General features: G+C 48.8%; 6 protein-coding genes across 6 annotated transcripts; 3 read left to right on the top strand and 3 right to left on the bottom strand.

Annotated features, from left to right (window-relative positions):
* Nucleotides 1-1,114: 1,114 nt before the first annotated feature.
* BP5553_00329 (uncharacterized protein) lies at nucleotides 1,115-1,404 on the bottom strand (the record flags this gene model as incomplete). Its single annotated transcript, XM_032008952.1, has 2 exons — nucleotides 1,115-1,241; nucleotides 1,361-1,404. The coding sequence occupies 2 exons, from the start codon at nucleotides 1,402-1,404 to the stop codon at nucleotides 1,115-1,117; spliced, it is 171 nt and encodes a 56-aa protein (XP_031873006.1).
* A 794-nt stretch (nucleotides 1,405-2,198) lies between these two features.
* Nucleotides 2,199-2,946, top strand: BP5553_00330 (uncharacterized protein; the record flags this gene model as incomplete). The annotated part of the gene is made up of 2 exons (XM_032008953.1): nucleotides 2,199-2,374; nucleotides 2,427-2,946. 2 exons carry the CDS (start codon nucleotides 2,199-2,201, stop codon nucleotides 2,944-2,946), a joined length of 696 nt encoding a protein of 231 aa, XP_031873007.1.
* Nucleotides 2,947-4,770: 1,824 nt separating this feature from the next.
* Nucleotides 4,771-7,418, top strand: BP5553_00331 (Uncharacterized protein; the record flags this gene model as incomplete). The annotated part of the gene is made up of 3 exons (XM_032008954.1): nucleotides 4,771-4,836; nucleotides 4,905-5,311; nucleotides 5,363-7,418. 3 exons carry the CDS (start codon nucleotides 4,771-4,773, stop codon nucleotides 7,416-7,418), a joined length of 2,529 nt encoding a protein of 842 aa, XP_031873008.1.
* A 1,512-nt stretch (nucleotides 7,419-8,930) lies between these two features.
* Nucleotides 8,931-9,489, bottom strand: BP5553_00332 (Uncharacterized protein; the record flags this gene model as incomplete). Its single annotated transcript, XM_032008955.1, has 2 exons — nucleotides 8,931-9,271; nucleotides 9,333-9,489. The coding sequence occupies 2 exons, from the start codon at nucleotides 9,487-9,489 to the stop codon at nucleotides 8,931-8,933; spliced, it is 498 nt and encodes a 165-aa protein (XP_031873009.1).
* A 2,561-nt stretch (nucleotides 9,490-12,050) lies between these two features.
* Nucleotides 12,051-12,881, top strand: BP5553_00333 (Uncharacterized protein; the record flags this gene model as incomplete). The annotated part of the gene is made up of 1 exon (XM_032008956.1): nucleotides 12,051-12,881. The coding sequence occupies one exon, from the start codon at nucleotides 12,051-12,053 to the stop codon at nucleotides 12,879-12,881; it is 831 nt and encodes a 276-aa protein (XP_031873010.1).
* A 5,001-nt stretch (nucleotides 12,882-17,882) lies between these two features.
* BP5553_00334 (p-loop containing nucleoside triphosphate hydrolase) lies at nucleotides 17,883-19,254 on the bottom strand (the record flags this gene model as incomplete). Its single annotated transcript, XM_032008957.1, has 5 exons — nucleotides 17,883-18,227; nucleotides 18,282-18,540; nucleotides 18,613-18,770; nucleotides 18,857-19,044; nucleotides 19,140-19,254. 5 exons carry the CDS (start codon nucleotides 19,252-19,254, stop codon nucleotides 17,883-17,885), a joined length of 1,065 nt encoding a protein of 354 aa, XP_031873011.1.
* Nucleotides 19,255-23,045: the final 3,791 nt, after the last annotated feature.

Below are 23,045 nucleotides of genomic sequence, written 5' to 3' on the forward strand. Positions count from 1 at the left end.
CATCTCACTCGAGATATTCCGCCGCGTATATGTTATTAGCTTAACCCAAGGAGGGTTTTGGGAGATGCCCAGCAGATGTTTCCTCTAGGATTGGATCACGAGGTATTGAATATTAGATTCTTAGCTTGTGGATGGAGACAATCACATATGGGTTTAAGCAGATTCACTCGAATCGTCACTCAGGGACCAACTGTAGAGGCCAACTGCAAAGACCCTTCGATGCGTTTATATCAACTGTCGACGTAGGGATATTCCAAAGTATCCATATCCTGACAGGGCGGACTGGGGATGGCGCCTGAGATGCCATTTTTATGAGGCAATGTAGATTCCTCTCCTCAGAAGTTTCGGCAGACCAAGTTCATTCCATTCGATAAGACTCGTAGCTTGGGGCATGTATTGAAACATTAGATCTTTAAAATGGCGGATAGTCAGCGAGCCGTGTAGCAGCATGGAGATGATGGGCATCCAACATTCTCTCGGAATTTGAACAAGCTAAATCGAATGGGTGATTGAGAGCCAATATGACTTTGAGCATTCTTCCCAGAGATTGGGAATCACATATCTCAAGCGGGAGTATGATGGGGAGTTATATCCGAAGTAGTTATGCTAGGCAATGCCAGACGCAATTCGAACCGGAGAAGCAACGCTTCCTAGCGGGATCGAAGAGGAAGGCATGCAGCCGTTGTAATCGGGGCTATCTTGCGCTGAGAAAGTTGGTAAGACCGATTCTGCTCAAAGGCCATAAACCAACAGATCCCAACCGCAAGTCCTTCCCTTGTTCCATGGCCGAGCAGCCGGATATGCCCCTATCCGGAGAATGCGATTTATTTGAGGTGTATTTCCGTGATCGTGATCCTCGATATAAAATTAGTATAGGCGAGGTTTCGCTTTCGAGAAACCTTGGAAAGACATTCGTAATAGCATCGCGTCCTTCGTTTGCGCCATGGAAAATATCGCAATGCTCGAAAAGATAGATCGAAGGTAGTAGTGCTAGTTGATGTAGGTTGTACTGTACTCCCGCAGCACACAATCCTCTTAGCATCAAGAGTCCTGAGCTACGTAACGTAGGTAGGATAGAGGAGCGCAGTGCAGGATAGTACTATGTCACAAGGTGTTAGCTACCTGTATTTGCGTGATTGAGGAGCAGGATCGTGCGAAGATAAATTTCAATTGGAGCACTGTTGTCGGGGGTTCCATTATTCCGTAGCCCTGGGGCGCCAGTGCCGTCATTTGTCGCATTCCTATTGTTGGAAGCCGTTAATGTTCCTTGCACATTACATGTTGTGTAAATACTTGTATGGCAATCGGAGCATTGTATTCTACGAAGTGGAAACAAGGAAACTTAGGTCGAATTACGTACCTGGCTGCGTTCATCTCAGCCACACTGGACCCTAGAACCGACATCTGGGTACCCGCAGATTCGCACTGCCGTACGTCATCAGGGTCGTGTCAACTGTCAGGACTCGGCAAATCCTCGTCCTCATCTGCTTTTCCCCACAGAAACCAAGATGAAACCCTTGATGTCCGTGACAATCTGAGAGCCAGCCCAGATGAGAGCAGATTCTGCAAATAATGAGACGAGAGAGGGCAGAGTGCTAGTCGCACAAGTCACAGCTCAATGCAATATTACCACGCAGTGAAGTGACATACAGTTGTCGTACGAGTGTCGACAAAGGAGAGAACTAGTGGCTGCTCCGGCAGCTCTGCTCGAGCTGCCGTGCTCTGGAGGACGCAACAGAGGGATCTGGCAGAAGCTTCTGGCCCTCCCCCGCAATAATGATTCGTTGACAGTGAGATACGAGTATCAGAAGCCACAGAAGCCAGCTCGGCACCGTCATGATCGCCGAGGCAGGGCAGAGCAGACGTGGCTGTGATCCAGGGTGATGGGCCCAAGCTGGGTGAACAAGCTCTCCTCTCCCCTGGTGGCGGCGAATCAAGAACAAACACAAGGGACGGAGCGTGCAATTCCTGCTTTTTCCTTGTTCGTGTGACGCTTTCTGTTTGGGTCCGCCCAGCTTCATTATGCCGAATCAAACCATAATATAAGCCTGGGCTATTTCCCACTCCCTCGATATATCTCTCTTGTACCACTCGCGCTTAATTCTAGTCAACGTCAAGCCAGCCCTCTTCATCCTCGATTAAGTGTCGACTCCAACCCGCAAACATATTCTCGCCATAAGATTTCCAATCCATTCATCATGGCCAACACAGGCTTTTTCCACCATATCGGCACGTTCCTCATCTTCGCCGCCTCCATCCTCCTTCTCGTCACCACGATCTCCGCGCCTGTAATCAACAACATTGCGCTATTGAAGGTCGATCTGAGCGGCGGAGACTCTTCTCTATCCTTTGGAACATTTGGTTACTGCATCACGTAAGCCTCTCTATGCGTTCTTCGCGACAGCAATAACTAACGAAGTTGCTAGCCAACCCGGTGACGATGTCTGCTCTGGCAAACATATTGGGTACAATCCCGCAGAAATCCTTGAAGGAGCCGGGATCGAGGAATTCAACCGGGCATCCACCGATAGCACAAAGGCTCTAACTCGCGTTATGATCCTCCACCCCGTCGCCTGTGGTGTCTCCTTCATCGCTTTTCTCCTCGCCCTCGGGTCCGGTTTCTGCGGCGCAATCTTCGCTTCGGTCGTCGCAATGCTTGCATTCCTCATTTCCCTCGTGGCCGTGATATGTGATTTCGTCTCATTCGGGATCATCAAGAGGCATGTGAACAATGAGGATAGCGGGAACAAGGCCAATTTCTCCGTCGCCATCTGGTTGATCTTGGTCGCCATGCTTTGTCTCTTCATTGGCACCATCATCGTGCTCTTGACTTGCTGCTCTTCCAGGATGCATAGACAAAAGCGAGGCTCCAAGCATGCTGAGGGTGGATATGTCACTGGCCACCGGACCAAGAGGCATTTCTGGCAACGAGGGAACAGATATTGAGTCTCTTAATTCCGAGACTTTCAGGATAATGAAGGAGATGGGCTTGAATGGTCCCAATAATACTACCAAGGGAGGATGTTCGGGGTGCTAAGGCTTCCCCATTATATTGAGTCTTTGGACTCTGTAGAGATAGGTTTTCCGGAGCGATTTAACGAGCGTGCATGATCAAGATACCACCTTTCCTTGTTTTGGTAAATAATGCTTTGTCACTCTAATGATAACAAAAATTAAACATTTAAAAATAAGGTTCCACATAAGTGTCTTCGTGACAATTATTCAGAATACCGTTATAGTTCCGTCCAATCCCAGCATAGCGAGAGTTATAGTGGATGATACAATGACCTTAGATGAGGCACCAACCGAGAATATGCGGTCGAACTTGTATCTCTCGATTCACAGACGGGGGATTTGTCTACATGGCTACATATATTAATGCACAGCTCCGTATTACAATCCCAGCTCCTATAGACGCAACGCGCCTTATGGATTTTATTAAGGCAGCTTACTACTGCCAAGTCTGATTAGTTTAAGATTTACAAGCCCTTCCAAAATACCGGGGTAAGGAATGGGATAGTATATGCGAATAAGTTGACAACAGGTATATCAATTGATAATAGTTTGTTAACTGACAGACAATAAATCATTGACAAACTACTCACAGGTAAGCCAACGTCAGAATGGCATCTTTAGTTTACTGAGGAGCTATAGGTGCGACCCTTGACAGCATTGTGCTGATGGAGAAATACAAATGCCGAAAGTTGGCCGTACAGGGCCAATTGAGGAATAGAGTTCCATGTTCCATTAAATTGTTGTAGGTCGACACTGATCATCCCTTTGATAAGTTATATAGCCCATTATGTAAATAATTATGTTTTACAGTTTACGCAGAAATGCGTCCAAAAATCCAGCCTCATCGTTACACATATTCCATCCTTCGAAAAGTAAATACCCAAGAGTTCTACCTCTGATGCTCGGAAAACCCTCGCGTGTAGCAGGCTGGCCCGAGCTATCGCTCTAGTTTTGACATCTCAATGTTGTAGCAATGGTCTTATCTCCTTGATATCTTGGAGCTAGTTTCCGCATAAGAAAGAGATGCAAGAAGAAGATACGATTAAATTATCGGTAGCGATTTCGGCGTTCTGACCTTGTGTTTGTTGCGTTTTCTTTCTTGTACCTATGTAGCACAGCATTGGCTTTAGTACTCAGGCTTGGAAATAGACCTTACCAAGTTACCTACCAAGTTACCTATGTACTTAGGTAAATAACACCTACATCAGGCGTTGATTCTTGACTTCCTTCTCGGGGGGGGTATACTGCAGCTTGATGTGCAAACCTTCATTCTGTTTAACAGCCCTTTTGCCAGTAAACATCCCGTTCGATCTCTAGAAATAGAGCAGAACAGTAGCCCCGGATGAAAGGGGGAGGCCGTTGCTTCGTATTGCACAGGTGAGCACTTTATGCAACCATTGTAACCACACTTTGCTGGCTTAATAAGAGTTAATTTGTCCTGATTTGGCTGCCTGCCGAACCCGCCCCGACGTATTCCCATTCGGCGTAGCGGCGGTCGGCACGTGACAAGGTTACTCGCCGCCAGACTGCGCTTTCGGCTGTGCAGCCAACCGGGCCCTTCAACCGCCAGCTCGCAGCCTCCTCGTCCCATGAGGCTGGCAGTTGACCCAGAAAGCGCGAGCCTTGCAAATCTACCCCCATCTTCCTTCATCGTCAACACCACGACCGCCCGGTCAATCATCGCGGCAATACCATCTTCGCATCTACTGCTGTCTGTTCTCCGTCTTTTAGTACGGTTCTAATTGATTGTCTTCCATGGAGCCTTCCAGCAAGAAGCGGAGGCTCGCTCCCAAACTTGCCGAAAAACCACTCCACGAGCAGGTAAGGAAGGCTGCTATCCCCATCACGTCTAATGTTCGAAATAGCAGCTAATCTGGTGAATTTTCTAGTCTCCGCAGATGCGATACGATCACAAGGCTATGCCACCTGTCCAGGATGCCGCGCCTCCTCCGGAGCGCACCGACTTCGAGTCCTTTGCTCGGCATCTGCAAGATGCCGCGATGCTCATTTATGCTCAGGCCAATCGATCCCCATATACAAGCGTCTCGGTTCTCCTCCTGCGATGGGAGGATGACATGAGCGTCGAACCAGATCTGATGTTGCTACAGAAGGTCTTTCGCGAGCGCTTCAACTACCGAACCGAAACATGGAGCATACCGAGCTGTCCCAACCCGAGTGTTAAACTCACAATGGCCATGGCACAACACATTGAATATGCTCGTCAGGATCACCTCTTAATCGTGTATTATGCTGGCCATAGTTTTATTGGCTCTGATCATAACTTATACTGGGCTTGGTATGACCGAGTATGAACAGCCTTGCGGCATGAGGCTAACTCTTGTACTAGCACCCCTCGTGAAGATTCTTCCAGACTCAAGTGGGAGGGCGTAAGGTGTCTCTTAGAAGACGCACAGTCTGATATACTGCTCTTGCTTGACACTTGTGCTGTTGCGGATGCGCCAACCGCTGGAAATCATGGCGTTAAACAAGTCATCGCTGCATACACTCCAGATCAGGTTGCACGGGATCCGGGATCCCGTTCTTTCACTGCAAACTTGGTGGAAGCAATCAACAAACTCGGAAGTGGTCGTCCTTTTAGTATACAGCGCCTTCACGAGGAGATAATATCACAGAAACACAACAAGCTCGTAATGCAACAGGCATCTGTTACCAATGGCACCGGAAAGGCCCCGTCAACCCATGAGAGAATGCCTGTTTGCTTTTCATTGACACCAGGCAGTCTTCAAAGCATTACTCTCTCCCCGCTAGGTTTGCAACCGGCGGGAGGATCGCACATTGCCTCGCCAACGGGTTCGCCCGACAATGAAGGACAAGCTCCACGAAATAATCCAGACAATCAGCTTGGCCTAAAAGTCAGCTCAAATTCAGATCTCACATTCGAAGAGATGAGAGCATTGGTGTGCACAACGTTCCTCGGCGAGCCGAGTCAAGACATGACTTCCTTCAAACAGTGGCTCCACAACACCCCAATGGCCGCCTCCAAAATATGTGTAGAAGGCATGTTCCATGGCCCACCAACTGTTCTTCTCGTGTCGATGCCCATAGCTGTTTGGAATGTAGTTGCTGCTGATCGTACCTGCGCTTTTTTGGGTTACGTTAATTCTCATAATATGGCAACGGAGTATCAACATCTAATTGGAGGCATCTCGCCCATTGGCAAAGCGGCAACCTTTAAAGAGTTGGAAGATGGAAAGATTCTTCTTGAAGCACGTGAAGCAGCTTCCTCGACGCCAGTCATGTTGCGTCATGACTCAGCGAGGCTTCAAGATTCCTTGCACCAAGAGCCCATCCGGCAAGACTCACTAAGACAAGACTCGAGGACAATTGGCACTCCGAGTATAGCATCCCAGGTCCTCTTCCAAGAGCCGGAAACCCCGGCTATTCCTGGCCACAAAGGCAATGTTGAGGACTCCGTCGAAATGCATGAGGCTGCTGAGCAGCTCAAAGCCCTTAGCCATGTTCGACATGTTAGCCATGATAACCCAGCCAATGACCGAAATCATTCTCACATACCGCCAGAGGATTCGCCTGGATTAAGGAGTACCCGAGAAGAATCTGCGTCATCTCAAGATCAGGGGGATTCTGGCGCTGAAGAACAGATGTACCCCTCAGAATTTAACTCTCCAGCTTCACGACCAAAGCCACGCCGATCGATACAGAAGCAAGGACCAAAGCAAGATACCCGATGTTCTTTATGCAGCCATGCGCCTTTTAAAGACTCATCATCTCTCCGCAAACATATTGCTGCTGCCCACACGCGACCATTCCCCTGTGCTTTCTCATTCGCAGGCTGCACTAGCACATTCGGCTCGAAGAACGAGTGGAAACGGCATATTGCCTCGCAACATCTCTGCCTAACCTATTATCGATGTTCTTCATGCCCTCAGAGCACTGTTGAAGGCAAGGGCAACGAGTTCAACCGGAAAGATCTCTTCACTCAACATCTCCGCCGTATGCATGCCCCATTCGCCATAAAAAAGGCCATTGCAAAGGGCGATAGTAAACTTCAGCTAGAATGGGAAGCGCACGTTAAGGAGATGCAGGGTTCATGCCTGGTAATTAGGCGCCAGCCGCCGCAACGTTCTGCATGCCCCCGGCCTGATTGTGCCAACATTTTTGAAGGGGCAGGAAGCTGGGATGATTGGACGGAACATGTCGGTCGGCATATGGAGAAGGGTGAAGCTGGTCGACTAGGTGTTGACAGATTACTTGCGAGGTGGGCGCTAGAGCAAGGTATTATTGAAAGGAAGGAGGATGGTGAGTACCGACTCATTGGAACCGAAAGGGAAGGGGCCGTGGGTGGCTATTATTCTGACGGCAATGGTGGAGCAAAGAAGGAATTGGATGAGAGGGGCGACAGTGAGATGATTCTTGATGGTTAATGTTGTTGTTGGATATTTGAAGATGAAATGAAAAGAGGTGCGGATGCGAGTATAAGTTTATGATTCGACAGGCTTAAATCCTCGGCCTTTTCCGCTTGGGCTGGAGTACAAAGTCTTCTTTTGGGGGGGTAACGGGGGTCTTTTATTTATTTCTTGTACATTCCATATGTCCAGCCTTCTTCATCGAAATACGAAAACGTCTCTTCGGGTTCAAATATCAGTGTTCGGTACTTCAGTCCCTCCTTGTTATGCGTGATTTCTATGTCCTAGGTACAGATACACTATTTTACTTCTGAGTGAATATGTAACAACTCACCATCCTACGACTCCCGGGATTTTGAACTTTGACTGCTGTTGGTTATTATACGATGAAAACAAGGAGTTGAAGAGGAGGTCATTAAGAAAGGGTTTGCTAGGAAATTTTTGGAAATCGCTACCGGCATACGTAAGGGGGGGAACGCAATTTGAATCCCGCAACGATGAGGTAGTGCTGCCGCTTGTGCTGCTTTTGCCACATGAGCTAGTAAAAAAGGTTGTGAGTATACTTACTAGTAGGTTATAGTATTCCTCAATGACCTTAAAAGTATAAGTGGTCGTTGCCCCTCGCTCCTCTATACGCACTCTCCCTCCTTCCTTTACATGACACACTTTCAGCTCTAGCCCACGCCGTCCACACCTTCTCGGTACCACTGCCCTCCTCTCTGCCTACTAATTTCGCAGATGTAATCAAATCCGTCGAATGCTTACGGGTTTGATCAAGTGTTGATCACAGGAAAGTAGAACAGATATACCACCATGTAACTTAACTGTGTTTAGCACTCCCCCCTCCGTACACCGCAAACATAGCATTGCCTAGTTGACCACCTTTAGAAGGGAGAGAGGGGGAAGAGAAAGATCGGGAACGACAGGAGTGGGAGAGACCGGTTAGCAGTATTGTGATGCCCACATGTCCAGCGGGTATAATCCATTTCATCCAGTTAGTTACCTTGCTAAAACGTTGATGGATTGCGAGGATAAGCCAAGTGAAGATAGGTTCTACAAACACTCAAGTGGATATCTGGTGGGGGATCATCAGGACTCTCCGGTGAGGGATCTTTGGGTTAAAGTGGAGCCTTCTGCTATTCCCCACCAAAAGGCATTCATTTGAATCATAACTACTAGCGGGATGTGCCTATCTGAAAATAGCTCTACTTACCCAAACAACTTGAAGTCGAGGTAGCCAAAATTAGCTTTTTGGTGCATGATACAAGTGCTTGAATTGATTTCTAGAAAGGCGAAAATGTCTTGGGCTGAAGCCGCTAGCCTCTTGCCTCATAACACAATCAAAGTTCACTGCCCATGATTTAACCCCAGAATAACATGGCTCGAGTATAGTCAAATGAATGTCCAGATAGTTCCTCGCCCGATCCCACCATCTTGCCATTAAGGCGAGCTCTGATAATTGATACCTTCATACCGGCCGGCATCACCTACTAGAAAGACCCCGTTAGGCAATCGCTGTGTTTTTTCCCTTCACCACCTCTGGAAGGCATTGATATCAAAGCCCGGCCAAGTCAGCTTGCCATACTCGAGTTCGCGGATGATCTTTCCGTGCTGATTCCACCATATCACAGACATCATAATCATACCCGCTCTTTCACCCTTCTTTATCCCAGGGGGAAGGTTGGGTTTGGCTTCCTCAGGAGGGTCAATCGCCAATGTGAACCACACCACATTCTCCATGGCCGCGAATGAGCCGGGCGCAGAACTGCCGCTGAGAGAAATGGCTTGGACTTGAACATCCGTCATAAGAGAGCTAAACCCCTTGTTCTGCTCGAACCAAGCCGCTTTAGGTGACCTGACAATGCTAAGAGCTATAAAGGAATAGTGTGTTAGAGTATCAATCACGAAGGGCGAAAGGGGAAGAGCTCTTACGGATGTCGGATATATGGAACTCCTCGGCCTCTAGTTCGTTCATTCCATTGAAGTCGCCGGTAGCGAAGGCTACAAAGTACTCGTTGATGCGCGACAGCAATAGCTTGTCATGATGGTGTTTGATGCGGCTATCGTCGAATGCGGGATGGGAAGCCATGCTCTGTGATGTAGACGATTATCTGTTGCAAAATGCGAGTTTAAATTATTTAATGATTGAAATGATGATAGATGTGGAGGATTGGGCAACGGATTGAAGCCATACTTATGTTTTTATAGCTCATATTGAACAAATTTTGAATTGAAGGGTTCAAAAAACCCCTAATCTGTGTACCCTTGATTGAGGGGTAGCGGGGTTATGGTGACCACTAATCAACTGAGTTATTGACCCAAGTTGGCCTACATCTAGACAACATCGTGCTACATTTCATATTCAATCTGGCACCGATCATTGCCACTTAAGGACGTCAGCTTTGAGCAGGGCGCCGCCTGTTGCTAGTTGAGGAATCGTCTGCACCATAGCATCCTCTTTTAATTGCTATCTTAGAGATTTTCTGTGCCAACGCTGCATCTTCCGTATACAAGTGTAACGTCGTCAAGGCTAGATATTCCGACTTATAAGACATCAGATTACTTACCCCCCCCCCTTAATTACTTGTAACAGTGGGCCCCGTGGTTGTAGGGCTATTTTGCGTGGAGACCAGGGGGCCCACTGTTACAAGTAATTAGGGGGGGAAGAGTAGACGAGCAGCGTGTCGCACTTCAGCTTCAAGCTGGCACCGATGATTACCAGTTAAAGACGTCGGCTTTGAGCAAAGCGCCACTCGTTGCTAGTTGAGGAATCGTCTGCATCATAGCAGCCTCTAGTAATAGCTGTCCTAGAGATTCTATGTGCTGACCCTGCATCTTTCGTACGTAGGTGTAACGTTGCCAAGGCTGAACATTCCGACTTATAAGACATCAATATACTAGAAGTGCAGCATGCAGCGTGTCGCACTTCAGCTTCAAGCTAGCACCTATGATTACTAGCCAAAGATGTCAGCTTCGAGTAGAGCGCCGCTCGTTTCTAGTTGAAGAATTGTATGCATCATAGAATCCTCTCGTGATAGCGGTCTCAGATTTTCTGGTGTCAACTCCAGATCTTTCATATACAAGTGCAGCCTGCAAAGGCCAAACATTACGACGTAAGACATCAATGTACCAGTGATAGAAGGCGAAAATCGCCGCCGGATTTAGCTTGGCAGCACGCTGCTCAATCGAGCCCGGTCGTAGAAGTTATGACAATGTCGACTGGTTATTATGAAAAAGTAAATATCTTTCAATGCATGAGAACACTTTAGCGAATAGATTAGTAAAACACATCAGCAAACAAATCTTTGGAGTCAATGAAATGCAAAAAAAGGCGTAAAAGCAAAATAGAAACGCAAGTACTGTAAGTCCTTCGTCTTAATATAGAAACGAAAGAAAATGAAGAACCATTTGCATCTCGTTTTGTAGGTTTGACAGGCCCGAATCACCAGGCTGTGCAGAGTCAGGTCACTTCCTGAAGGCGTGGACGAATATGGATCTTGATGGGAAAGTTAGATTATCAATATTAACGAAGATGTCGGCCAGTTTTTGCCTCTTCCCTACCTACTTAATTCCTCTACATGGCTAATCAAGGCAAACCATCCTGCACACTGTGGAGTGATTCCATCTAGTTGCAGACTTTCGAGATAGTTCTGTGAAACCTCTCTGCGTGGTTTTGGAAATGCATTCGATACTGCCGGACGTCACATATATGACAATTAGTTGGCTCGCTAACCCCAAGCCTTCTAACATGCTGTCTCATAATGTGCCTCGTCAAACCAGGACTTGAGAACGGGCCGGCCCTCTCCCGAACCGCTAGATTCGGGCTACATGCGAAGCATATAGTTAGCGTCTTGTCTGCGCTGACATTCTCTTTCTAGCGAAGTCTCGGGCAATTTCAAGACCGCATCAATTAGAAGGAGATGTTCTAGCGTCATATGATCCAATCGCTCTAATGCACCTCGCACATCCTCGTCGACCACTTTGCCAGATAGCTGTCGCTCGCTATCAATAACTGGCTGCTCTTTTTTATACCGATCGACGATGTCAAGTAGTAGCAATTGACGACGTCAAGTAATAGCAATCGCCGCTGCCGCGCTCTCTCGCTCATAAGTCGTTTTTGAGCCGTCTGATACCGCTCTTCTCTCCGGCTGCCTTTTGGAGCCCCTGACAGGCGAGCTGCGATCCGAGACCATTTCACAATACATAGAAGGTTATTAATTGATACTGATTGCAAAGGAGTCAACTTCCAGGGGCGTCGGGGTCGAAAAGCGAGTCGAGGTCGAAAGCGCTCGAGCTGCCGGACTCATCAGGTGGGGTGAGGAACCGAGTTGAAGTAGACGTGAAAGAGAAGAGATAACGATAACCAGAAGAAAGAGAGCGAACAAGAGACATGCTAGCCTTTAAATACATTTAAGTTAGCAGTTCATCGAAGAGATGGCCACTTCTCATTTCTGGCTTTCGTAGGCCCCTATTTGCTGAGGGCATCAGGTCGGACGAGTTGGCCAGGGGCGGACGAGGTTGATGAGTCATCACCGCGACGTCACTGAACTTCGAGGTCACATGTACTCGATTAACCCCTCCAAAACTGAGGATATTCCTTCCCCTTCGCCCTTGCTCCATCAATTCCTATTAACACAATTGCACCCCACCATGGCGACATCCTCCAACCCAATTGTCTTCTACGACATCGCTCAGCGCCCGCCAGTCACGGAGACATGCTGCGCCGTCAACCCTTGGAAATCCAGGTTGGCACTCAACTTCAAGGCCGTCCCCTATACTACGTCCTGGGTGAAGATGCCAGATATTAGCAAGGTGCGGTCCGGCCTTAAAGTCCCAGCCTGTCGCAAATTCGCTGATGGCTCCGATTTCAATACCCTTCCTATCATCCATGACCCTGCTACCAACATATTCGTTGGCGACTCCTTCGAGATCGCCGTCTACCTACAACACAATTACCCTACCTCTGGCGCAGGCAACCTCTTCCCTCCTCAGAAACTCGACTATGTCTTCAACAACGATATCGCACTGGTGGTGCCGCTGTCGGAGCTTAGTGAGACCGACTTTGTCGAGTACGCGCGCTTCAACACCAGCATTGATGCGGCGTTCAGTCCACATACCGCGCTGATGTGTCAAGGGCTTCCTTTGGATCCAGAGACTGCCGAAATAACCAAGGCGGACTTTGTCAAACGTGCTGGCGTTAGGTCGTGGGATGATTTTGCCCTAGTGGGTGAAGCGCGAGAGAAGATGAAGGAATCTTTTGAAGCTGTGCTTGGTGATATAGCTAAGCTGTTCTTAAGAAATACGTCTGGGCCGTTTCTTCTAGGGCAGCAGGCTAGCTACGCGGATTTTATTGTTGGCGGATGGTTAAGGATGATGCGTGTGACGTTGCCGCAAAGTGAGTGGGAGGAGGCGAGGGGTTGGCATGGGGGCATTTTTGGGCAGTTACATGATGGGCTGGACAAATATGCCGAAGTAAAGTAGGTTGTTTTTGCGTAAATACCTAGAATATCGTCCCGTGCAAGTACGGGTTTTGCCATCATGATGGCACTGGAGGCGTCTCCTAATTTCTAAAATAGGTAGCGGATACTAATGTTGCTATGTGCTACAATAGCATTCTCCGCACGCCTTATTTTGTCGCCCTTACGACTACAGATCCCCCCAACTCCTTCCCCTTATCCGTAGAGAGCTGTCGCTACCTTTTCCTTGGATAGCCTTCAAACCCCGACTGCTGCCCAGGCTTCCCGAACCGTACACCCAAGCCCACGGAGAGCAATTGCCCACGTACCTTCTGTGCACAACCTCCTTATCTACGTATTGCGTATGCTATTATTTGAAGCACCGAAAAGTATAGGGGCCTCATTATACCAATAGGCCGTAAAGTTAACAAGGTTAAATGGATGAGATTCGGTTTCAGCCTTTACAAGCTCCTTATCCAATCTACTTTCACCTATACCGTAGGCCTCAACTATTCGGTATGCTTCAGCTTTAGCGTTTTGCAAAAAGGCGCTTACTTAAGTACAGCACATAAGTATGGTAATAGCACTAGGTGGGGGCCTCATGTGAGGCGTCGTTGCTTATCCTATTGAGGCGTAATTGCAAGGGGAATAGTACTAGAATAGGATAGATTTTGTTCACGTCTGGTGGCTCCCTGGCTAGTACGGTTTCTTTACTTATGAGCTGTACCTCCGTATATTATCAGCAACTTCAACGCTTGTATTGAGTGTCCCGCTTATAGCACCGTTGCGTTGGACTACTTCGGCAAAGCTGATTATAGTGTTAGTGCTAAAATATCGTAGCAGGATAACTCGGGCCAACTTACAAGGTGGTACCACCCGCTTCCTATACGCGCTTCCCCCCTAAAATAGCCACCTTCTAGAAACACTAAACTAATATACTTCTAGTTGCCGTCCCAGCTCTTCTGCTAACAACTCTAGTTAAATAGCTAGTAGAAATCATGCTAGTAATTATTAGTAAATACTTACTATTATATATATATTTGCCTTTTTCTTTAAATTCTTCTTTTGATTTGATTTAAGCTATAACGCAGGCTATATATAATTCGGGCTATATATAATGCGAGCTAATATACACGTAGGTACTTCGACCTATCCTAGAATTCAAATACTATCAATGGCGCTCGCCTCTAGCAGAACGATTGCAGAATGATATGGGGTAGCTGTATGCGCTAATAAAGACCCAAGCTAAGGATAGTGGTTAATGTAGATGCAAACGGCACCACCTCCTAACGCCGACTAATAACATCGCGCAGGAGTATTCCTCCCACACAACACCCACCCAAAAACAGACTAGTGCCACAAGGTGATGAGCTTCAATGTAATATCCAGGCACTTGCTAGCGACAGAAACACCTAAAGAAGCAGGGGAAACAAAGTATTGGCTTGACGATGCGTGTTATTGCCTTCTATTAGATACTAGAGCATGATTATATATATGATTATTGTGCTGATAATGACAAACCTATGACATATTCTCGAGAAATACAGTGCCATTTTACTATTCATTTGATTTCTAAGTGCGGTTACAGCGTATAGCTCGGATTAATAGGTAGCGAGCTGGGTTGTGAGCATGCAGGCGCTGAAATTCGTAAAAGAAATCCCCTAACGCCAAGAGCAGGGGACTTGACATGTTTGAAAATTCAACAAACAGCTCTAACTGATGCGCGTATCAAAAATAGATAACATGTGCAATTTAATTGACTATTATTGTAGTTGGGAGAAGGGAGAACGGAAGAAGAAAGAAACCAAGCCCCTGACGTTAAAGTAACCGATTCTCGCTTCCCCGCTGCACGTGGCTGTCCCCCGTTGTTTTCAAACCTGCATGACGTGCGTACCCGAATCGATCAACATCAATATACTTCGTACATGCACATGCTTAACAACATGATCATATTATTGAAACCTGCATATACATGCACATGCTTAACACCATGATCATATTATTGAAACCTACCTATAGCACAAGCCGTCTTTCCTTTTCAACATTTCCCGGAAATAAGCCTCTCGCCATCCCATCCCAGAAGACGATCGCGACGCACGGAGGGGCTCTCCGGCTTAAAGCAACGCACATGCAGATAGAGGTTTCTCATGGTCCCCTCCCCCCTCTTTCCCACAGGGCACCCAATCATGGAAGCTTCCGCCGAAAGTTCTCAAAGCCGCAAGTCTTGCGAGCCATAAACCTCGGGTAGAGAGGCATAGAAGGTCGAAGCACATCGCCAATCCACACCATCGTCGCTAAATTGTCAAAAGCCTCATAATTCATACCAAAGCGCAGGCTAGTATACCTGCCATACCTCCAAGCGTACAGTAGTATCCCACCCATCTCTAGTTGTCCCACCCCAAGGAATCTGCCGCGCGGACTCCACCCTTACGGAGCACGGTACAGTACCACATCGTCCACATCGACGTCCGATCCGAACCCATCATCGCCAGCTGATCTTGGAAGACGATCGCACTTATTCCACAGGCCGCCGCCCGATTGTTTCCGCTATTCCCTCGCTCGGCCCTGCCAAGGGTTATAGTGAGATGCCTCAAGCCCCATGGGGGAATATTTGATGCCGCGCTATTACTACTGCTAAGACCTATAGATGCAATCCCCGCTTTTTGTAGCTTCTAGAATCATTGGTTGTTTCTAAAGGGTGTGCCAGTGCGGGGATTCGTATCGTGGCTGTGGAACAAGCTACGTAGAAAAGCTGTTAGCTTCAATACTTGCTAGGTACCAGGTACAGTACCTCGGCGCTCCTTGATAGTAATGTGGACGTATCTATCTGAACCCACGTTGTAGCTAGTGCTTATTATTCAAGTCTACCCGATTATTCGGGTTTTGGGTATCTCTTGCCGTTGGCCGCTATGCGTGACAAGAGATCTCGGTACTTAAGCTTAGCAATACCTTCCACTCTCTTAGGGGGTCCAAGCCACCAGCCTCTAGCTACCAACATCTATCCACCTATCTCGCATCCAGAAAATTCAGACGCACATGCCAGGATTCCTCAACTCCCTCATAACGGCACATGCTCCTCCAAACCCCTCGGCAACCCTCTCCGTCCCAGCTATCCGTTTATCATCATCGCGGCTGCCAAAACCCCTTGGCGACGTCCGAGGGTGCCCCAAAGGACCCCCCTCAATCCACACGCACAGACTGACCGCCCAACTATCGAAACGCCGCTGGGAAGCGGAACTCGAAGCTAACCAAGAGATCGACATAATTAATTTTTTCTTTTTCGGGTTTTGCAAGTTTGCAAACACGAGGCAAAGGCGCGCTCTTGGTAGTTGGTTGGTGTTGGCGTTGGATGTTGGTGGTTGCTTAAACCTTCCCCATCGAACCTTCCTGGTCCCCTACTACTGTATCTAAGCGCCCACTGCACGCCTTCTCGCACGCCTTAATAGGTACCTTAAGGTACCTTAGTATCCTTGGCGCACGTGGCATTCTTAGCCAAAAAAAAAATCCGCATCCTTTCCCGGTCGGCGCCCAGCCTAAATCTGCGCGAATCCTTTCAAATGAAAATAGCACGGAGTAATAATTACAATTTCATTATTATTTATTCCATACACACACACGGCCACCATCCCGCTTGCTAATTCCCCGAGACTGTTTTGTTTTGAATTTAGCAGAGATTCTGCCAAGCTTATTATTTTTTTACGGTTCACCTACCTACCTATCTAGAAGAGGCGAGATGAGATGAGATGGGAAAAGGGAAATGTCGGGGGTTGTATAGTTGTACTACGTACATGTACATACAGAGGTGCCTGTACTGTACAGGAAACAAAGGTGTTCTGCTGCTACACGAAACATAATCTCGACGAGGTAGGTCCGAGCCCACCGGTCGTCAGCGCGGGGTGTATTTTCGTTTCGTTTCGTTGTCTGGGGGGGGGTTCTTGGGGGCTGAGATACCTACCTAGGTACATGTATCTCTACTATGTACTTCGTAGGTACCCTATGATAGCCTACAGTACCATGCAAGGCAAGATCCCACCATCGTCGTAAATCGAAACGGCGGGAACCAAAAAAAAAACGCCATACATATGTATTATGTATGTACGCAGGAATCCGGGGGTTACATCAAAAAAATCCACCACTGGCAAACCAGATCTGAACTTTAAACTAAAAAAAACCTCCGAGGACAACGTAAGATCCACAAAATCAGGATGAAAAAGAACGAATGAATCCTTTTGGCCCCATGGATATCCCGGAGTGAGTGTGACGCCGAGGTGGCTGTTTCTGGGTAGCGTGGTGCAGCTGCATTAAGGGCCTTCCATAATTGGAGATGGCTGCTTATTTATATTTTATGTATGTCGTATTTGCACCTATTATAGGAAAGAGGGGCTGTTTGCCTCTGTTTACTGTTTGATAAGGCTGCAGATTACATATATAAGATCTATAGTGAGGGAAGGGAGGGCATGATGATAATGATGATGATGGCATCGTGGCATTTTAACGGTCATATTGATTTCTATTTACACAGCGTACTCGGCTGGTTTGTTCCCTTTCTAACGAAGCTCCCTAGGACATAGGAAATAAGGCTCCCGGATAATAGGTAGGGCCTTAAGGAATTATGTGGGCTCTCAAGTAGACTTTGTCGACCGAGCTGGGGCGGCGAACAAAAGGTCATTAAGTAGCGCTGGAATGGGAGAAACAACCCCCATATGCAAGCAGTTCCCGTGGTCCGCCCATGCATCCCCATGCTTTCCATTCCCCTAAGCAAGAACATGTCGCTGAAGAGAAGAGTGTGCGTCACATTTGAATTGATGTACAAATACGGACATCCAGAGGGTATGGCCGTTGCCGTTGCAAGAACCGGGCCATGTCCTGGGGGGGTATTGAGAGAAGGTCGGTCAAAAGATTCGTCGAAGTCGTTAACGGCGCATGGCAGAGTTTGTGACTGGATAAGGAGGCCGGACCCGGTCCCACAATGGTGAATATTTTGGTGAGATTAAAACAGTCCTTTTTTCCAGGAGGATTGGGTTATTTAGAGGATGAGCTTTTGGAGGTTCTTTTGGATGATCATGTCTTGAACCGAGCCCATGGTGACTTTGAGGAGATCGGTATCTGTAGCATTCGTGAAATGACCATAAACATCTCGGGTCGGGTTCCGGTTGAGGGCAATAAATTTGTCCATAAAATATTTGCTCGTCTGCTGCCAGTTGGTCTCATCGCCTTGGAAATCGGTGAAGCCAAAGCTCGAGATAGGGCATATAGCCGTCTTTTGCTTGAACAAGTCCATCTTGTTCATAAATAGAATAAGAGACGAGTTCTTAAACCAGTGCGAATTCGCGATCGACTCCCAGAGCATTAAAGCCTCCTGCATTTGATTCTAATACGGATGTTAGTATGGTGGGCACCAGGTTCTGCTAAATTGTCCACTCACGCCGTCCTTGTCCTCCGCTAGACATTGATCATATCCGCTGATTGCCACCAGGAAGAGCAAAGCATTGACATTCTCGAAGCAATGAATCCACTTCTTCCGCTCCGATCGTTGTCCACCAACATCAAACATACGGTATTGTAACGAGCCTAGATCGAATATCGTCTCCGTAATCCCCGTTGTGCGCAGCCGCGCTCTCAAGACATCTTGATCCGTGGGCACGAAATCTTTCTGGAATAGGCGATCGAGGTCTTCGAAGAAGCTGAAGGGCCTGGGTGTTAGTAATGGTAAAGTACAAGGCTCGCGCTACTCTTATAAGTAAAGGATAGCTTACTAGCCCAAGTTATCGTGAAGAGCGTATTCATTCCCCCTCGCGACCGCCTTTTTAACTCCAGGATCCTTCCATATGTCCTTAAAGGCCCTGAGATATTCGAGTGGTATTTGCTCGAAAGGTCGGAGGTCCTTTTCTTGGAGGATAACTGGGAGGTGGACCTAACACATCGTGGCTGATCAGCATTCGAAGCCCCACAACAACAATCCATCACTGCCAAAAAATGTCCGAAGGTTCATGCACTCACTGTCGTATTTTCGTACTGAAAGTCGATTTGCATCTCCTCCATCGCATCAATAATCATCCGCAGGCCGTCCAGGAGGTTGTTGAAGATGATGACTCTCCATTCTTCCTTCTCGTTCTTGGAAATGCCGTCCTTGGTGTAAATCAATTTCATCTGCTTGAGGATGGTTGATTTACCACTCTCGCCGGCGCCTAGGAAAATGGGACAATTGGGGTTAGCTGTTGGTTCATGCGAGGCGCAACGAGGCGCGAATCGCGAGGGGGGCATCGGAGGGAATTGAGCTTACCCAATAGCAGGAGCTTCACGACCTTGGCCATCTCCTTCTGGTCCTTATGGATCATGGCATCGATCTCCCTACTCTTCTTGTACTCGTCCTCATCCTTCCGGCCCCCAAAACACATCTTGACTGATTGAGGCGTGGTGACGGTGGTGGCCGTGGGAAGCTTCGAGCGGTGCGTGGGGTGGGGCGGCGGGTGAACGATCGAGTCGAGAATCGGGGGGGATCGAAAGGGGAGCGAGGGCGACAGGAAGCAGGCGATGAGGGTGTTCGCAGTTAATGTATTGTAGAAAGCGAGCAAGATGACCGGTACATGTACATGGGGGCCAATGCAACCCGAGGGGCGGCTGGGGTGAAGGGTGAAGGGTGAAGGGGGAATGGGGCACCCAGCGAAATGCTTGTTAAAGGGAAGGGCTGCCCAAAAATCCTGCAGAGGCAGAGGTAGAGGTAGAGGCAGAGCAGAGGCAGCGGCTTCGCCTTCTTTCACGTCGAGCTCCGAGTTTCAGTTGCAAAATGGGACCCGGCGGGCGGCGGCAATGGCAATTGCAACGGGCTGGGCTGGGCTGGGCTGGATGGTGGCGAGGGTTTATAATAATGGGGAACGGGCAATGGGTACGAAGTAATGGGCGGGCGACCTTGAGGAGTGCGTGGCTTGTCTTTGTCTTGTAGATATGGCGAGGTATGGAGGCGGACAATTGTGTGACACGGTGGAGCCCAGGGAAAGGCCAAGCTGTGCAGGGAGACGGAGACAAAGAGAAGGGGCTCCAAGGGCACGCGGGTTATGGGTTATAGGCAAAGATAGGGTTCGAGTACTCGAGTAGGGGCCCTCCGGCCACTAAGTACTGCGTGTGCGTGCCTGCGTACGGAGTAGTAGGTACTGTTTATGTATGCATGTATGTATGTATGTACGTATGTATGTAGCTACGCTGTGGCTTCGTTTCTTTCCCCTTCCCCGTCCCTTTCGCCTTTCCTTTTCCCTCGTCCTCTGCGTGCTTGGGGAACGGGGACTCCCTCGAGGCTGCGTGGGCCGTGGCTCACGGAGTCGAGTACTGGCAGTCAAGGTACCTGTACCTGTACATGTAGCTGTACATGTAGCTGTACATGTACAGTACCTTACCTGGGACTGGGCCAGCAGCGGACAGACGGTGGGCAGACAGGGCTCCCAGCACTGGTTGCACACGGATCGGCACAAGCACGGTACTGTACTTTACTTTACTCTACTTGTCCTTACCACGACGGCAATAATAATAATAATAATAATGATAATGTATGTTCGCAGTTCGCAGCAGCGCAGTAGTGGCACACATGCACACTGCACACCACACCCTCCTTAGCACTGTCTTACCTTCTGGCTCGATGCGCTGCGCTGCACTGCACGCGATGGCAGATGCAGAAGTCGAGGCGTGGTTGCAGGGGGCCGAGGGGGCGTTGACGGTTGGAGAAAGCAAAGAACGCTGCCAGTCAGAGGCCGTCTGAGAGCTGAGGGTGAGAGTGAGAGTGACCAGTCTGCGAGTGAGCGACGAGCGACGCTGGCTGGGCCGGCTGGGCAGAGGGCAGAGGGAAGAGGGCGTGCAAAAGGAATCTGGTCTGGGCTGGGCGGGGGATTGTTCTACGAGGGATTGTACGAGGCAGTGCAAGGGGGGATTAGGGGCAGTTTTGTTTCTGGGTTGATGGGTTTCGGTGGTTCGGTGGTTCTGTGAACGTGCGGACTTGGGGACTGGTGGGGAGACTAGTCCAAGTGATCTGCACTGAACTGGAAGCTTTATTATTATTGAGGCCGAAGATAGTGGGGAGAAAGTACTGACTTACTGTGTATGGCGAGTGACAAGAACCCGCCGGAAAGCTACCTACTGACTCGACGGGCCAATGCGGCTGACGTTTGCGGTTGGGTTCGAGTCGCACCAATGCTGATAAAGAGGGTCAGGGCATGGATTGCAGCTGATGGTCAAAAGTATAAAGAGTACGGAAGAGTAGCTAAAACACCCCAAGGGAATAGGGTATGAGTACTCGAGTAGCAGTAAGCCGTAAATAATAGGGAGGTGGCGTCGGCGTGATAGGCAAAATATATACAGCTGGATACGATGTACTACTACGGAGTAAGTACGTACAGTACATAAGGCAAAGACATCGCAACATACCTTATTAGCATATACAAGATGTACTTGTGCTTCGTACCTTGTACCGATACAAACTACCGTACGGGGGACGCCGGAATTTGAAGCCACTTCTAGCTTCCCAAGGAGGTTGCACGGAGCACGAGTGGATCTTGTAGACTGGCATCGTGGCTCGTCGTGCTGCATTATCTCTGCCATAATAATGGCCCAGTTAGCGGTGGAGTCTGCAAGTACCGGTAGCTGCAACGCCGGCGCCGCGTGGGAGACACACGGCGATGCCACTCTGCGAAGCACAGTAGTAATCCGTGGTGCTACGTCCCACTCCCGTAGTATGCCCACCCTGGGGGCCAACGACGGGCAGCGGGAGGATACTCGAGTATCAGTGGACGGCGGACGGCGGATGCTGGATGGTGGAAACACTCCGAACAAGTCGAGACGCCATTCCCTCGGGGGCCGGGGGAGGTTGGAGGAGACGTGGGAAGATCATCGGGTCACCAGGGCTTGTAGTCTAATTAATCGTTAATCATCCGAGGCACGCGCCTTTGGTTGTACGAGGTACTCTACGACGAAGGATGGGATATAATAATGATAGTCGTAGGGGGGTGCGGAATAGTAAGTACTCCCGTAGGATAGTGTGCCTTTTAGCTTTAGGCTTTAGCAATGGATTATAAACAATTGAAAGGAGCGTGAAGGTGAAACTACACCCAGCACTGCGAAGTACTGTCTCTCTCTGCACTACGACACTGCTACGGGATACGTACCTGCGAGCCGACGGGGTACGGGCGGGGTACGCAAGGTGCAGAGGCACCTCTGTACAGCTCCCAGGTACCGCCTAGGTACTCAGGATTCAGGATTCAGGAGTCGAGTCAGGAGATGTTAGCTCTGGATAGGCACTTGACAGAGGGTTGCAAGCGTTCCCAGGCAATAATTACAGGCAATACTTCGTCCGCAATATAGGCAATACTGGTTGTACAGACAGAGGTACAGAATGCGACTTGTACTCTATTATCACGACCAGCACCCTGTAGCACCTCCTTTAAAGTCCTGCCCTGCCCTGCCCTGCCCTGCCCTGCCCTGCGCCTCGTGGCCCGCGGCTTTGCCGTATGGCGTACAGGCCGCCGGTGCCAGTGCCCGTGGCTTCAAAGTCCAAGTTGCTTCTCTCTGCAACGCGGGAGATACTGCGTGCTGTCCCGTCGACGGCGGCGCCTGTACGTAGTACCTCGGAACATTGCTAGGGATGTAGCATTAGGCACTGCAAAAAGCAAAATAGAGGGAGATTATTTATTTAAATTTGAACCTTAACCCTCTATCCCGTGCCCTAGTCATCGACAGATTCTACAAAGTACTTAACTCCCCTGACGTAGCTGCTCTGTGAAGTCTTTTTGCGCGGCACCACCACCGCCTTCAACTTTAGCTAAACGTGCCTAGGTACACACTACACTACTGCGCGAATTAAATAAAAAATTTACCAGAATTCACCTGCAACCGTGAAACTTCTGTTTGCCAGCATTCCCCCGACACAACGTCAGAAAACACAGTCACAAAAGACACAGAGAGAAAAGGACAAACTCAATCCGTCTTTTCGTGTCCTACAAGCCTCCTCTGGCTCTCCTGCGCCCACCCTTCTTCGTTGCCCCTCGTTCCCTGCCCCGCATTCTCTTATCCCACCAGAATTATTCTTCCTGCCATTCTCTTCCCACCAGACACAAACACAAACACATACACGGACACAGCACCGCCCACTCCTCCTTACTCCCCTCATCTAGGAACAGGTCGCAGCAGCAGCAGCGCATTACCTCCC

The sequence above is a fragment of the Venustampulla echinocandica genome, assembly GCF_003357145.1.
Source record: "Venustampulla echinocandica strain BP 5553 chromosome Unknown scaffold_0, whole genome shotgun sequence".
Lineage (NCBI taxonomy): Eukaryota > Fungi > Ascomycota > Leotiomycetes > Helotiales > Pleuroascaceae > Venustampulla > Venustampulla echinocandica.